The sequence below is a fragment of the Buteo buteo genome, chromosome 12 (assembly GCF_964188355.1).
Source record: "Buteo buteo chromosome 12, bButBut1.hap1.1, whole genome shotgun sequence".
Taxonomy (NCBI): domain Eukaryota; kingdom Metazoa; phylum Chordata; class Aves; order Accipitriformes; family Accipitridae; genus Buteo; species Buteo buteo.
Genome location: NC_134182.1, coordinates 20,314,179 through 20,326,957, shown reverse-complemented (window position 1 = coordinate 20,326,957; position 12,779 = coordinate 20,314,179). Strand labels below are relative to the sequence as shown.

Below are 12,779 nucleotides of genomic sequence, written 5' to 3'. Positions count from 1 at the left end.
CTTGGTAACAGTCCAGACTTTCTGATTGAGAAGGAAGTGGAGGGTATCTGTAGATGTTACTGAAACTACAGTGCTGCAACACTAGAAAACTTGGAAGTAATAACAGGAAGGGGGCAAGGAAAGAAAGATAGGACTGTAGACTACTGCACTCAAACCAGAAAGGTTGCTTATAATTAGGGGGCATGCAGTCTCGTTGGATCCACCACCATGGTGGTTTGAATTGTTGGCAAGCTTGCCTAAGTGTGGAATTTATAAATTAGGATGGGAACCTGTGGTATAATAAGCACTAAGCAAAATGTATTCCTGCCTCCAAAGTTGCTGTTTAGTAGGACATCTCTGCCTCCCCTCTTAGACAAATATCTTGTGTGCTTAGACAGTGAGGAGATGAAGGACATATGTATTCTGGATAAACACTTAAATTGTAATTTTACTTGTTTTGTGTGCAATTTAAGCTGCGGCGGGCACATTGCCACTCAGAAATGTTAAAGATGTGCAGATTTACTTGCATCTAAATGAGATGCAAGATTATAATTAAGACTCAGCTTTTGGTGTCTAGGAAGACAGATTAGTTTTCACCCTGCAAATTTTTGTGTGCAGAGTTATACTAAACTAATACATTTGTAAAAATAAAATAACTTCTTAGCAGGTAAAAGAATGAATGGATTGTTCGGTCAGCTCAGGTATAGAAAATTATTAATCTGTACTTGATTATAAGGTGGATAAAAAGGTGTAAAGAAATAACAAATGATTACTAGCCAGATTTATGATACTGACTGTAGCTGATTTGTTGTTTGGTCTGACTGTTCTTTTAAAATTGTTTTTCTGTGAATACAATTTGGATAAATAAATGGATTTGGAGGAACATGAGGAACCTGCTGGTATCTTTTTTCTGTTTTCTTTTGGTGTTTGGTTTTTGGTTTTGTTTGTTTTTTTGTTTTGAGGGGAGTTTTTTCCCCTCATTCGCAGGGGAAGACAGAGAAAGTGTTGCAAATTAATGTTTCAGAAGGGAAAGGCCTCTTAGAGTTCTTCAGCTTTTTTTAGTGTTGATAAGCTGGTATCAGGTGAGAGGTATTGGATTTGTGGACATTAACAGACTAACATTAGTGGTCATTAGTCATCCAGCACATCCTGAGCATCCTTAAAGTATTAACAATAAACAGATTTTTGACAGACACATTGCATTAAGTAGGTTCATGGATATAGTTACACCTGAGAGTCTTCAAATAGCCCTTGCCTTTTCTCTTATCTCAGGACATATTTCCTAGGCAAATAAATGAAAAAAAACCCCTAAAAATTAAAAATTAAATAAAGTATTAATAATATATAATACTATGTATATAGCAGAAGACAATTTTTAGGTCTATGGAATGCTTTGAAATTCTCAGCCATCTCAGTTTTGATGGGATGATGTGTAAAACAGACCAGAGCTGAGTGCCTGGGCTGGCTTGCAAAGTCCTTATAGATCTGCATCTCAAGTCCCTTGAGATCTGCATCCTTGTTTTGTTGTGTTCTGGGAGGGAAAACCCATGAACTGGCTTCAAAATGCACACTGCATTTTGAGCTGAGCTTTCTCCTCTGGTGGAACTGTTAAGTGTGGGCCATGGCTTGCTGGGACTGAGTGGCCATCGCTGCACAAGGCCCCACTTGTTTTCCAGGATTTTCTTTCCTATGATCTGTTGATCCAGTTTGGGTCTGATGCCTTCTTTTCCAACATAGTAGGCAGGTGCACTCTTCAGGAAGGACCACCCTCCTTCTGGAAAGAAAGGTTTTAACTTTGTGGATTTTTGTTGCTGTTTTGCTCCCTGGAGCCCAGGAAATTCCTTACTATAGTGACAAATCCAAACCACAGGATTTGGGTTACTACTGTAGATGGAACAAATGGATTGCTTGCCTGCTCCCTTTCCCCATCCCCCATGCTGCAATTGCCTTACATTGCATCTGACATCTGTCAGGTTATGTGTGACATACATGGAAAATTTCCATGGTAATTGGAACATGCTGTGAAGCTCATAGTTTCACAGTCTGTGTACTGGAGAAACAACATGGTCCAGGGAACTGAGCATAGTGTCAGTATGGAGCTCTTTAGCTTTACCCAATATATATATTTTGACAATTTTGTGCATGGTGTTTATTATCTCCATTTCATCATCAGTAAGTGATGATGAAGGTAGCTATTATAATACCATGAACTTCTGGTGGTTTTATTATTTAATAGTTGAATAACAGAGATTTAACTTGAATTTAGGGGTGGGGAGTGATTTGGCTTCTGTTCCAAACCATCCAAATTCAGGTTTCTTTCTACGTCTGTGATAATACATCACATTTATATGTTTTATCCTGCCATAGAGAAAGATACAGATTTACAGGGAGATGGAAGTGATTTACTTTATTTTCCTCTCCTGTTAACATAAACCAGTGTGGACAGTGATTCTGCATCATACTTTTAGTCCCATGCTTCCCACTCACATGAGAGCTGTGGGTACATCCACTGCCATTGTGTGTCTGTTGATGATCAGTGGAGATTCAGCTCTGGAAGTGAGCGTATCAGTGTTTTCCATTAATGCTTCCTTATTTTGCAGGACCTCAAGTGTTTAGCTAACCCACAGAGTTCTCTCTCTTTCTTCTGTTTTTCCAAAGGTGATGATACAAAAGTAATTTTCTCTATTTTAGTTACAGTTGTGCTTTGGCTGTTTACTGTGGTGAGGGACAGGACAGTGAGGTCAAAACTATGATAATCAGCTCTCTTGCACAGGAGAGCTGCTGGCATAGCAGTTGTTTCAGGCGTCTTACTCTTTGTGGAATGTTGCTTATTTAGGATATGTTTGCATGAAAATGACAATTTCTGGATGAGAATGAACAAAAGAGTGAGACTGAAGAAACAATTTAGAACCTGCAATTGAAAGAGGATTCTAGTGTGCAGTTAGCATGGATCCCATCCCATGTGGCTAAACCTTCTGATAAGACTTGGAAAAATTTCATTAGCTTAATTATATTTGGTCACTGGGCCAAATGGTTCAGAAATGAATACGTACGCCCTGTCAGAGGGAGAGGACGTTGTTATAATTAGACCTTGGGCAAAGCTCCAGACTGTGACTCCTGACCTGAGCTGAACCACAGATGGGGCTGGGAAGCAGGAGGAGGATTGCTGTAAGGAATGGGTGTGTGGTTAGCTGTTGAAATGATGGCAACTTTTTTGTGTTGTGCAAAAGGGTAAAACAGTACAACTGAGAAGAGCTGTGGAAAGGACTTATGTGTAATAGTGGGATTCTCTCCAGAGAGAGATTTCCCATTGATTCTCACTGGAGGTATATATAGAAACAGATAATTGCACGTTTCATTTTTACAATCACTTTCCTTGCAAGAAGTTGAAAGGCAATGGAGCTTTTATTAGAGTAAAAACCCCCACCTTTTGTTATTTGCATAAATTTTTATGACAGCTTTGTTATCCATTACCATTCAGAAAAATGAAAGATGTTATTTTCTTCATTTTCTTTGTTGCCTTCCCCCCACCCCCCACCCCATCCTTTGGAAGCACATTTTACCCAGATTTGGTTCTTGACAAAGAAAAAGCAAATGAGAGAGAAAGAAAAGGAAAAGATTATTAATTTGGAAGCTATTAGAAAATGTTTATTTTGTTTAAAACTATATCCACCAACAAAAATCAAGGAGTTGTAATTAGTACTTAAATAGCATAAACAGTGCAACTTAAGTAAGTGCCCCTCAGCATCCTGTGACTGGCAGACTTAATCTTAAGAAAGACTGTGTTCCCACTTAGAAATATCATTCAGTGATTCAATTCTAAAATACCTGTGCTGGATTCCTTTCTAGCTGTCCTTAATTGTTCTTATTTTAAAAGCATCTAGACACCTAACCTATCTACAGTTACAGTGTTCTAGCAATAAACAAGTGCCATTGTACCCCTCTGTGTCAGTATGAATTTCCTGCATGCTGCTTATAGACTTGGACTTGGAAAATGCAGTGTTATAAGTTGTGCAATGGAATGATGCTTTGTGAAAGTGAGGCAAAACAAGGTTACTGTTCATGTAAGCTTTGCATGCTTTTGCAGAGTAGTAAAAGCTGAGTAGCTTTGCTGAGTTTCTCAAGTATGGATCCCAAGGAACAAACGCCAATTTTGTGACAACACCACAGGAACAAGCACTAGCTTGTGTATTTTTCAGCATTATGGATGAAGGCCTGGAGACTGACCATTTATCTCAGGTGAACCTGCTGAAGATGAAAGCTGAGTTATGAAATGTCGCTACAGGACAACCTGTGGTGCCCTGACCAGGGCAGTACTTACCCTGTAGAAAATGTTGACCTTCACATCCATTCATGTAGTACTCACTTTCTGTTAAGATACCTCTTTTGGAGGAGTGCTTACCAAAGTCTTGACCTGAGCTCATAAAGGAAGATATTATGGTCCTATCACTTCAATGACTCAGCCAATTTTTCCAAGGAGGATTCATTGCCCATGCCCCAGAGAATGCTGGCCCTTTGATGGTTGGTGAGGAAGCCTCTAGGCAGTGGGCCAGAACTTGGTTACAACTGAATTGATGCAATGGTAGTTATATTGTATGTAAATCAGGTTTGCCTCATTGATTTGAGTTCCTTTCAAAACAAATTTTTGTCAAACTAATGGATTCTGACCTCATTCATGACCAGATGACCATAAAGGATGTTGCACTCAGAGTAGTCCCTGAGAAGACGGTCTGTGGTGGACAAGTTCAACTTCTTCTGAGGCTTTCTTGTTAAATCTTTTAAGAACTGAATCTCTTAAGTCTCCACCACTGAGAGGAAACAGAAGTTGCCATGTACATCATTGTGCTAGATTTGAGGGCATTTTGGGTTTTGCTGATTGAACCAGTGTCAGAGACTGGTTCCAGGGTTAAGTTGACCTTTGGCATCTCCTAGTGAGAATCCAATGTTCTTCTGAATGTCCTTTTGAAGCCAGCATCACCCTGCCATAGTGAGTCCTGCTGAGACATACCACCCCTTGCAGAGTTGACATAGAGAGCAAGGGAAAGTGAGCATGCCAGAAGACAGTGCTTGGTAGCAGCTCACTTTACTTTCAGCTGCATGAGAGTTGCAGCTGATGTCCCTCGAGTGCATAAGGGAAGGTGCTAGATAAATTAATCCCAGCACAAAGTAGGGCAGGTGATTCCTGCCAAGCATGTCGTGCCACAGGGATGGATGTCTGGGTGGTTTGGGTTTTTTTTGTTGTTGTTTGTCACTTGGTTTTTTTCTTAAGGAAGCATGCCAATTTCTACACAAAAAGTCCCTGGAGAGCTTCTGGCTCTGTGAAATACGTTAAGTCCCACTATGCAACTGCTGTCCTAAAGGTGCTTTTCCTAGCACAGCTACTTAGTCTCTATGACAGCTCAAAGCAGCCTTGTTCTGGTAAGCAAACAGACCAAAGCATTGTGGGGCAGGTTCAGGTGGCAGCTCCTCTGATGACAAAGGTCAGCTGTGTTGCTGCTGATACAGCATCCAGCATCCTGTGGTTCGGTTCACCTGCTAACTCCCTCCCAGCTCCCCTGCCCTGTGCCCACAGAGCTAGGGTTCACAACAGGCTTTATTTACTCTCTAAGGATATGGCTTATTCTGCAGATTAAGTGAAAAAGTGAAGTCCTTAAAAAATGTAACACAAATAAGCCTCTGAGCTGTCAAACAACAAGTTCCTTAAAAGGGCAAACTATGCAGCTCTCTGTGGACTGCACAGATCCCTCCTTTCAAACTGCTGGCAGGAGACTTCCTGTTTGGATGGGCCGCTCACAAATGGTGTTGTGTGGTGAAATCAGTCACTTCCCAGCTCCTCCTTCAGGCCTCCTTTTGCCTCCCTTTACCCTCCTGATACCAAAGTCTTAAGCCTGTGTCACGTCAAGATGGGATCTGGCAGCTGAAATGTAAATCTGAAAGCATGCATTAGCGCTGTGCAATTTCTCCCCTGATTACATAAAGCAGCCCAAACTAGCTATGTGTGTTTGAAAACAGGATAGACAAAATGGTCCTACTGCGATAGTCCTGGCCATAAAGGGATATGTGAGCGTTTGGTGGTCTGGCTCCAGAGTGGTGGAAAATTGATTTCTGCTTCACTGTTTCATTGTTCGTTTTATTTTGACCAAATGGGATACCTTTGGAGGATTCTTCCATTTATTGTGGGTAAGTTCTCCAGTATATGCTTTTTGCTTCTGATACTTTGGTTCCTTTACTATAGTAGTGAGGGAAAGGCCAATACTGGTATTCAATGGTAGCATTCAGCCTTGGCTACTGACCATTACTGATAAATCTACCTGCAGGGAATCCCACACTGAGTTTGTGAAACCTTTTCAGAAACTTTGGGAGAAGTGATTCTACACTGCCATACAAGAACATGTTAATACCATATTAAAGCTTAGCTACCTTGTCTAACTTGAGTGTTTATTTTGTCCTTTTGTGTCTCAGATCCTTCTGTCCTCTTCCAGCTGTTACACCAGTGATAGCTGAGATCCAAGAGTCTTGTTTATCATTTAATCTCTGTTGGTTTTTGTTTTGTTTTTCCTTCCTGCAGAACATGATCAGAAGATAGCATCATACACCATGATCATGGCCCCCCGGAAGAGGAATCGTCATGCATTGGGGTTTCTTTGTTGTTTTGGGGGTAGTGACCTCCCTGAAATCAACCTCAAGGACAATAACCCCCTCCAGTTCCTTGAGTTTTCTGTCCCGATCCCACCAGCAGAAGAGCTCAATGCCAGATTCTCTGAACTTGTGGTAAGTTTCTGTTGGCAGATTGATATATTTTAGTGGGTGGGTGAACTCCTTCCTTGAAAGGTGGAGTAAAAGGTCTTAAGGGACTTATTAGGGATAGGAAAAAAACTTTGGTTGAAGATTTTATTTTTCATTCTTTTATGACCAATTACTTGGTGGGAGAAAGGTGGTAAATAACAGGACGGATGACAGTGGCACTGGGTATAACTGCAACAAAATTCTTAAATATGCTTATTTATTCTCACAGCACTATGCAATTCTCCAGGTGTAGGATTGGACATATTAGAAGGAACCTCATAAGTTCTCTAGAGAACGAATCCCTGACAGTCAATTTCTTGTTAACAACTTTGGGATAAAATCTGCTGTATAATATAGTACAGTGGGAAATCTTAGGGTTTGAGGGCCTATAAAATAAGGGCTATACTGTTCAGCTGATCAATAACATACTGTTGGTGAGGTATAAGAATCAGGTGACCATGCTAATTATTTCTCATCAGCTAGCTGCCTTTGAACCTTGAAATGGTGCTGTTGCAGCAACAGACATAAACCGGAAGGGAAGCAGTTATTTCAGATGAACTTTGTCTTTTGCTTTTGTGGTAAATGTTGTGGATTCCAGTAGCAGGCACTTGCTATTCATGCCTGGCATCAAATGACTTGGCTGTCTTTGCCCTCTTGTTCAGCCTGCAAGAAAAACACAGGCAGAGGTCATAGGGCTGTGCTGTTTTCCAGTCTGCATAGTAAAGGTTATGCCCATTTGATGCAGTTGATTAGCTATCTCATTACCACTGAGATCGGAGGTTATGTAAGGTATCTGTAAATGTATATATGCCTGAGTGGTGCTACTGAGATGAGGAAGAGAACAGAAAATATTGGATCTCAGAATTAAGTAGAGGAATTTGCCCATTATCCTTCTACATTACACTTACAACATTAGCCCAGTAAGTTCTTGTCCATTACTATGGCTTCAAAGTGCTATAGCAATGAAAATAACCATATAATTTGGGTATGCAAGTGGAGGTTAACATACAGGCAACTATAGTACGTCATACCAAACATAGAGACAGCTATAGTTATCAGATCAGTGGTCTGACAACCTAGCCCAGGCTCCTATTTCAAGATGGGGTCCAAAGCAGATGCCTAGGGAAGAATATAAGATGTGGCCATAGAGTGGTTTTTTCCAAGATACTCTCCAACCCTCCAACAATTTTCAGCTCAAGGACTTCCTAAGCTGAAGTTGGTTTCTGTGTACATAGTAAATTGGTATGGATTTCTTTTCCATTTCTTTCTGTTTCCACCTTCCCTAGCACCCAAGACAATTTTATGGCAGGGGTGTGAGAAGGAAAGAATAGGGTGTGCAGCAGAAGAGAGTCTACTTGCTTCTGACTAAGTAGCAGATGAGGAATCTCCTTTCAGGGAGATATCTCACAAAATCCTGGTCTATACTTAAGTCAGTTTGCCTTTTATGTGAGACTACTTGAACTTCTCTCAGAAAGTGCAGCTGACTGACTGTGGAGAATTCTGCTTGGTGACAGGTATCTCTGAGTAAGAGTGTAATCTGTACTCTGCTCTGGTGTCAATTTATTTCTGGATGCTGTTTAAGTATTGGTTTTCACATGCAAAACTTTAATTGCTGTATCAAAGTTCACCTCTTTCCAATACCAAGATCCATTGAAGCATTCAATCCAGCCTTCCTGAAGGCATCACCAACAAATGTGCTTTGCTCCTAAACTTGGCTTGTTAAAACTTGAACTTGTTTACTTTTGGGTCATAGTGAAAGACCTGTTTCAGTTGCTGCTGGGCTAATGCTTACTAAGAAGGATATCAGTTTCTATGAGTTGTTTGAGAGTTTGTGGTGGTATTAAGGGTGCTTTTAGCTTTGTTTTATGCCTGGCAAATACCAGTGTTCCATGTGCTTGTGGCAAAACAGCTCACAGCTGCCTTATGGAAGTCTATTAAACAGTATAATTTATAATGTTTTCAGTGCAAAGTTTAATGACAAGTATACATGATCATCTGCAAAAATTTTTGGCCCCAGAAGTTTGTGAGCTGTTGGTCTATGCAATAACTTATTAAATGTCCTGACAGCCTGTAATATAGATTTCAAACAAATGAAGCCATTGAAATGAAAATAGATCCTGTTCTTATATTTAATGATAGTACCCTAGCTGTCATTATATGACAAGTGAGCTGGGAGAGAAAAGTGCGATTTTTCAGAAGCTTAATGGTGTATGTTGCACAGTTTTATAAAGCACTCAGATAGGATGGCGATGCACGTCTATAGGAGTTCCTGGGTAGGCAGGTAACATGAGAGCAGTAAGAGCTTTTTGAGTGAGAGAACCTGGGCTAGAAACTGGGCTGGCAGAATGCAGAATTTGCCTGGAAGGGCTAGTTTGTCCACAGGTCTGGATTAATGCACATTCTATGAGACACTAAAATAGAACAGGCTACATCTGTATCGACAGCTCAGATGAGTTTTTAATTGGATTAGAAAGATCCAGTCTGTAAATGCACCAGTGTAAATCAGCGACCTGGAAGTGCCTGAGAGGGCTCTCTGCTATGTACTAGCCTCCCCGCTGCTTATCTGTTAGGGTCTAGTCTGGGTGCGCTTGTGCTATATAAAAAACAGATTTGAGTGTAAAGCCTTTTGACCCAAATCCCCAAATGAAATTATGGCACCAACATCATCTGAGATCTGTAGTGAGAAGAGCATTTGTGTTAGCTCCCTGAAGTAGGCCCAGGGGGTATAGCCTTATCTTGCCATCTGCTCTACAAAGGGTATAATGAAACATTGGTGTGCTTGAATGAATTTTTAAAAGCCTTATTTTTCCCCTTGTCGCACTTAAAATCTGGGTCATTTTCCCACACAAGAGTTAATGACAAGAAGAGCTAAGCCTAGCTGTGCTGGAAAAGCCTCCCTTGTGATTAATTTTCCAGTCCAGTAAACATTCAGTATGTGTCTACCTGCCTTTCTGAGGAAAATGGACATTTTGAGGGCCAGAAGCATGTCTTCTCTTGTTCTTGTGGTCCTTAAATTAATATCATGAAAAATGAATTTGGAGATGTACATTTTGCAAGAGGAGAAATTAGGAATGTGTTGGGATCCTTTATTTGTGATGGATCCACAAGACCCTTCCAGAGCTTGCAAACTTGCTCATGTAGACTCCAGGCTGAGGCAAATGTGGATGTATGGGATGCTCTTTTTGGGGAATACACCCAGACCAACCAACTGAGTAACAGCAGTTGCCTAACTGGACTCTGACCAAGGCAGTGGTTTTCAAAAGACAAGCTGATGCTGATTTCAGCTGAAACGTCTGCTCCTGACGCCACTCAACCAGAAAAATAGTTCTACAATAAATCCCAGGCTTTTGTGTTACTTGAAGCTGGATGCTGTGTTTAGACCTTGTCTCCTCAATTAGAAAATTAAAACATAAAGGGTTACTCCTGACATGGGCCAAATTCAGTCTTGATTTATTTCATTGGAAACATGTGCAGAGAGTAGGTCTGAATGAAGACTATGGCTCAGGGTGATTTGGTCTGATTTTGATTAGGCTAAGACAGGAGAACTAGCTTTCAGGCTGTCTGCTGGCAGTGATTGCCTTGGGACTAATGCAGTGGTAAAAGTACAGATAAGTCCTCATCAGAAGTCTAAATGCACAAGACACAAAGCAAACAAAAATACTTGTGACCAGAAGCTTTGCCCTTCAAAGGACCACTTTCATTCACCCATCTGAGAGAGGGCAGAACAGCTGGTTTTAGTATCTCTCCCTCAATGAACAGGCAAGGAAGAGAAGCTCTAGAGAATAGGGTGTGTGGGGTGGTCGTGTACCTCACAAATTGTAAAACTGGCCCTACCTGACCATCAAGGCTGTTCTAGCCAGCATCACTTCTGCATTTTTCCTGTCTCTCTTCTCAGCTGGCACTGTGTATATGACCATGTAGTAAAGTGCTGCTGCAGTTGGTGGTCTATTGGCGGGTGCCAAGCTGGTTTTGTGCCCGCTGGCAAAATAGGTTGTGCTAAGCACATGTGTTTTTCCTTGTACAGATTTATTGACTGAACAGGAGTTGCAGAAGAATCTGGAACAACTATTGCAAGGCAAGGGAAAATAATTTTTTTCATGAAACAGCCTCTCCATGTCCTTGTTCGTATTTGTTAGCAACGGTGTGTTCTTGTCACAGTGGATTCTGGTTCCTTTTCCTCAGAGTCCTGGACTCTTCTTGTTGGTTAAGGGTGGTGTGCTGCTTGACACTAATGATTTTGTCATCTAGATCTCTCTTACACCAGCAACCTGATCTCAGATGTGAACTCAGACCATCCCAAGAAGGGTAACTTAAATGCTGGCAATTCAGGGAAAGCAGAAAAATGTAAAGAATGCTAACGCAGAGGGAAGAGCAGTGTAAAGAGTTTGTGCTTCTGTTGTTTCTCTCTTTGTTTCTTTTGTTAGTGGCTCTGTCGAGATTGTCAAGCTATTTGAGAAGGTGGAGTTCAAGATTGTCTATTTTAGGATGGAAGGTCCTTAGGGAAGAAGTGGAGCTGTCTTTTGAGTTGCCATTTTCAAAGTTGATCATATTATTACAGCTTCCAAGCTTGAATGATAATATCCTTGTCTCAGTTACGTGCACCACATTAGATTCTTATACTGGGAAAGATTTGAGAAATGCTTACTGTTAGTAAGCCTTAGTCTTGGCTGCCTTTGAAGCATTCTGCTATTTAGCTCAGGTGGGACATTGACTGGATTCTGCTGTCATGGTTTGTTTCTCTTACGTTGCATTCGAACCTGTTTCTTTTTTAGTTTTGGTTTAGGTTTTTTTCTTTTTCTTCTTTTTTTCTCAGAGTCCCTAAATAAGGGATTTTGTTGACTTTATAGATTTACAAAAGCTTTTTACTGATATTTACTATTTACCATCGTCCCAGGCTTTTCCAGAACAGACCTTTAGACCTTATGGCACCAAAAGTACCTATTAAGTTACATCATGTACAGTTGAGGAGCAGCATAAATACTTATGAACTCTCTGTATTTGAAAATTTCAGAATTATCCAACATCTCTTTTGGCCTGTCTCTATGCTTCTTCTCATCCATTGAAATGACAGCTCCACATGAGGTCCCACCATTCTTTAATTGCCAAAAGAGGTAGGTTGCTGCTTGCGTGAGGCAACATACACTTTTCTTTTTCTTCCTCTCTCTGAAGAGATCTAGTTTTCTGACCCTACTGTGAAACCCCAGCTTTTGTTGTATAGAAGATGCATGTGGAACTACTATGTGTTCCTGAACAATGAGGCCACTGGAAATCAAAAACGTATTTTCCCTTGTAGTATTGTCTGAGTGCAATGAAATGAAGATGGAACCAGGTGCTGAATCAAGGGCTCTGTCCTTCCCTCAGAATCAAGCACCTTCAGTGTGTTCAGCCCATGCTGGGAATGATGATTGAAACTTTAACTTTGTTTTTTGTCTGCAGTGCTCTGTAACACCAGCCACAAGAACATGGAACTATGTCCCTTCCTGAAATAAACTAAATTCAATTCTTAGTCTCTCGCCTTTTCACCTCTGATCTCGTAATATTTAGTAGCGGATTTCACGGCATCACAGTTGGCTCAATTTCTGAATTAAAGATGAGCTAGCCCAGGTATCTAGCTGGAAGGAATGGCAGTGACTATGACCGTAAAGAGAAGAGAGAAAATGAGGATCTTGTGAATTCTTTCTCCTTCAATCTCTTTGGAATAAAAGCTGTACAGAGGAACTCCCATGAAGGTGAAAAATATGAGGAGGAATGTGGCAGGAGAGTCCAAGCAGCACAGGCAGCAACTTGGTAACCTCTGAATGCTCTGATAGTTTCTGTGACTGTGACTAGAACTTTTAATGCCTTGTGCCACCTGAGGAAGGAGGATATCTAGAGCAAGATGCCTGCTGTTTTACTGTACCTTTTGCTCTTGCCTCTTTTCTCTGTCCTCTCCCACCACATGGGTCTCACGTGTTTTTTTCTGCCCATTTAGCTAATCCCTTCGTAAGTAAATCAGTGTCTTTATCTTGTCCTGA

At 40.9% G+C, this 12,779-nt stretch overlaps 1 protein-coding gene across 2 annotated transcripts in view; it reads left to right on the top strand.

The window, feature by feature from the left end:
• DAAM2 (dishevelled associated activator of morphogenesis 2) overlaps positions 1-12,779 on the top strand; it is a 209,919-nt gene that overhangs the window by 76,047 nt on the left and 121,093 nt on the right. For both annotated transcript variants that reach the window (XM_075042929.1, XM_075042928.1), the window contains one exon: positions 6,548-6,750. In XM_075042929.1, coding sequence (XP_074899030.1) covers positions 6,577-6,750 — 174 coding nt within the window. In that variant the 5' untranslated portion in view covers positions 6,548-6,576. The remainder of the gene's footprint in view (positions 1-6,547; positions 6,751-12,779) is intronic.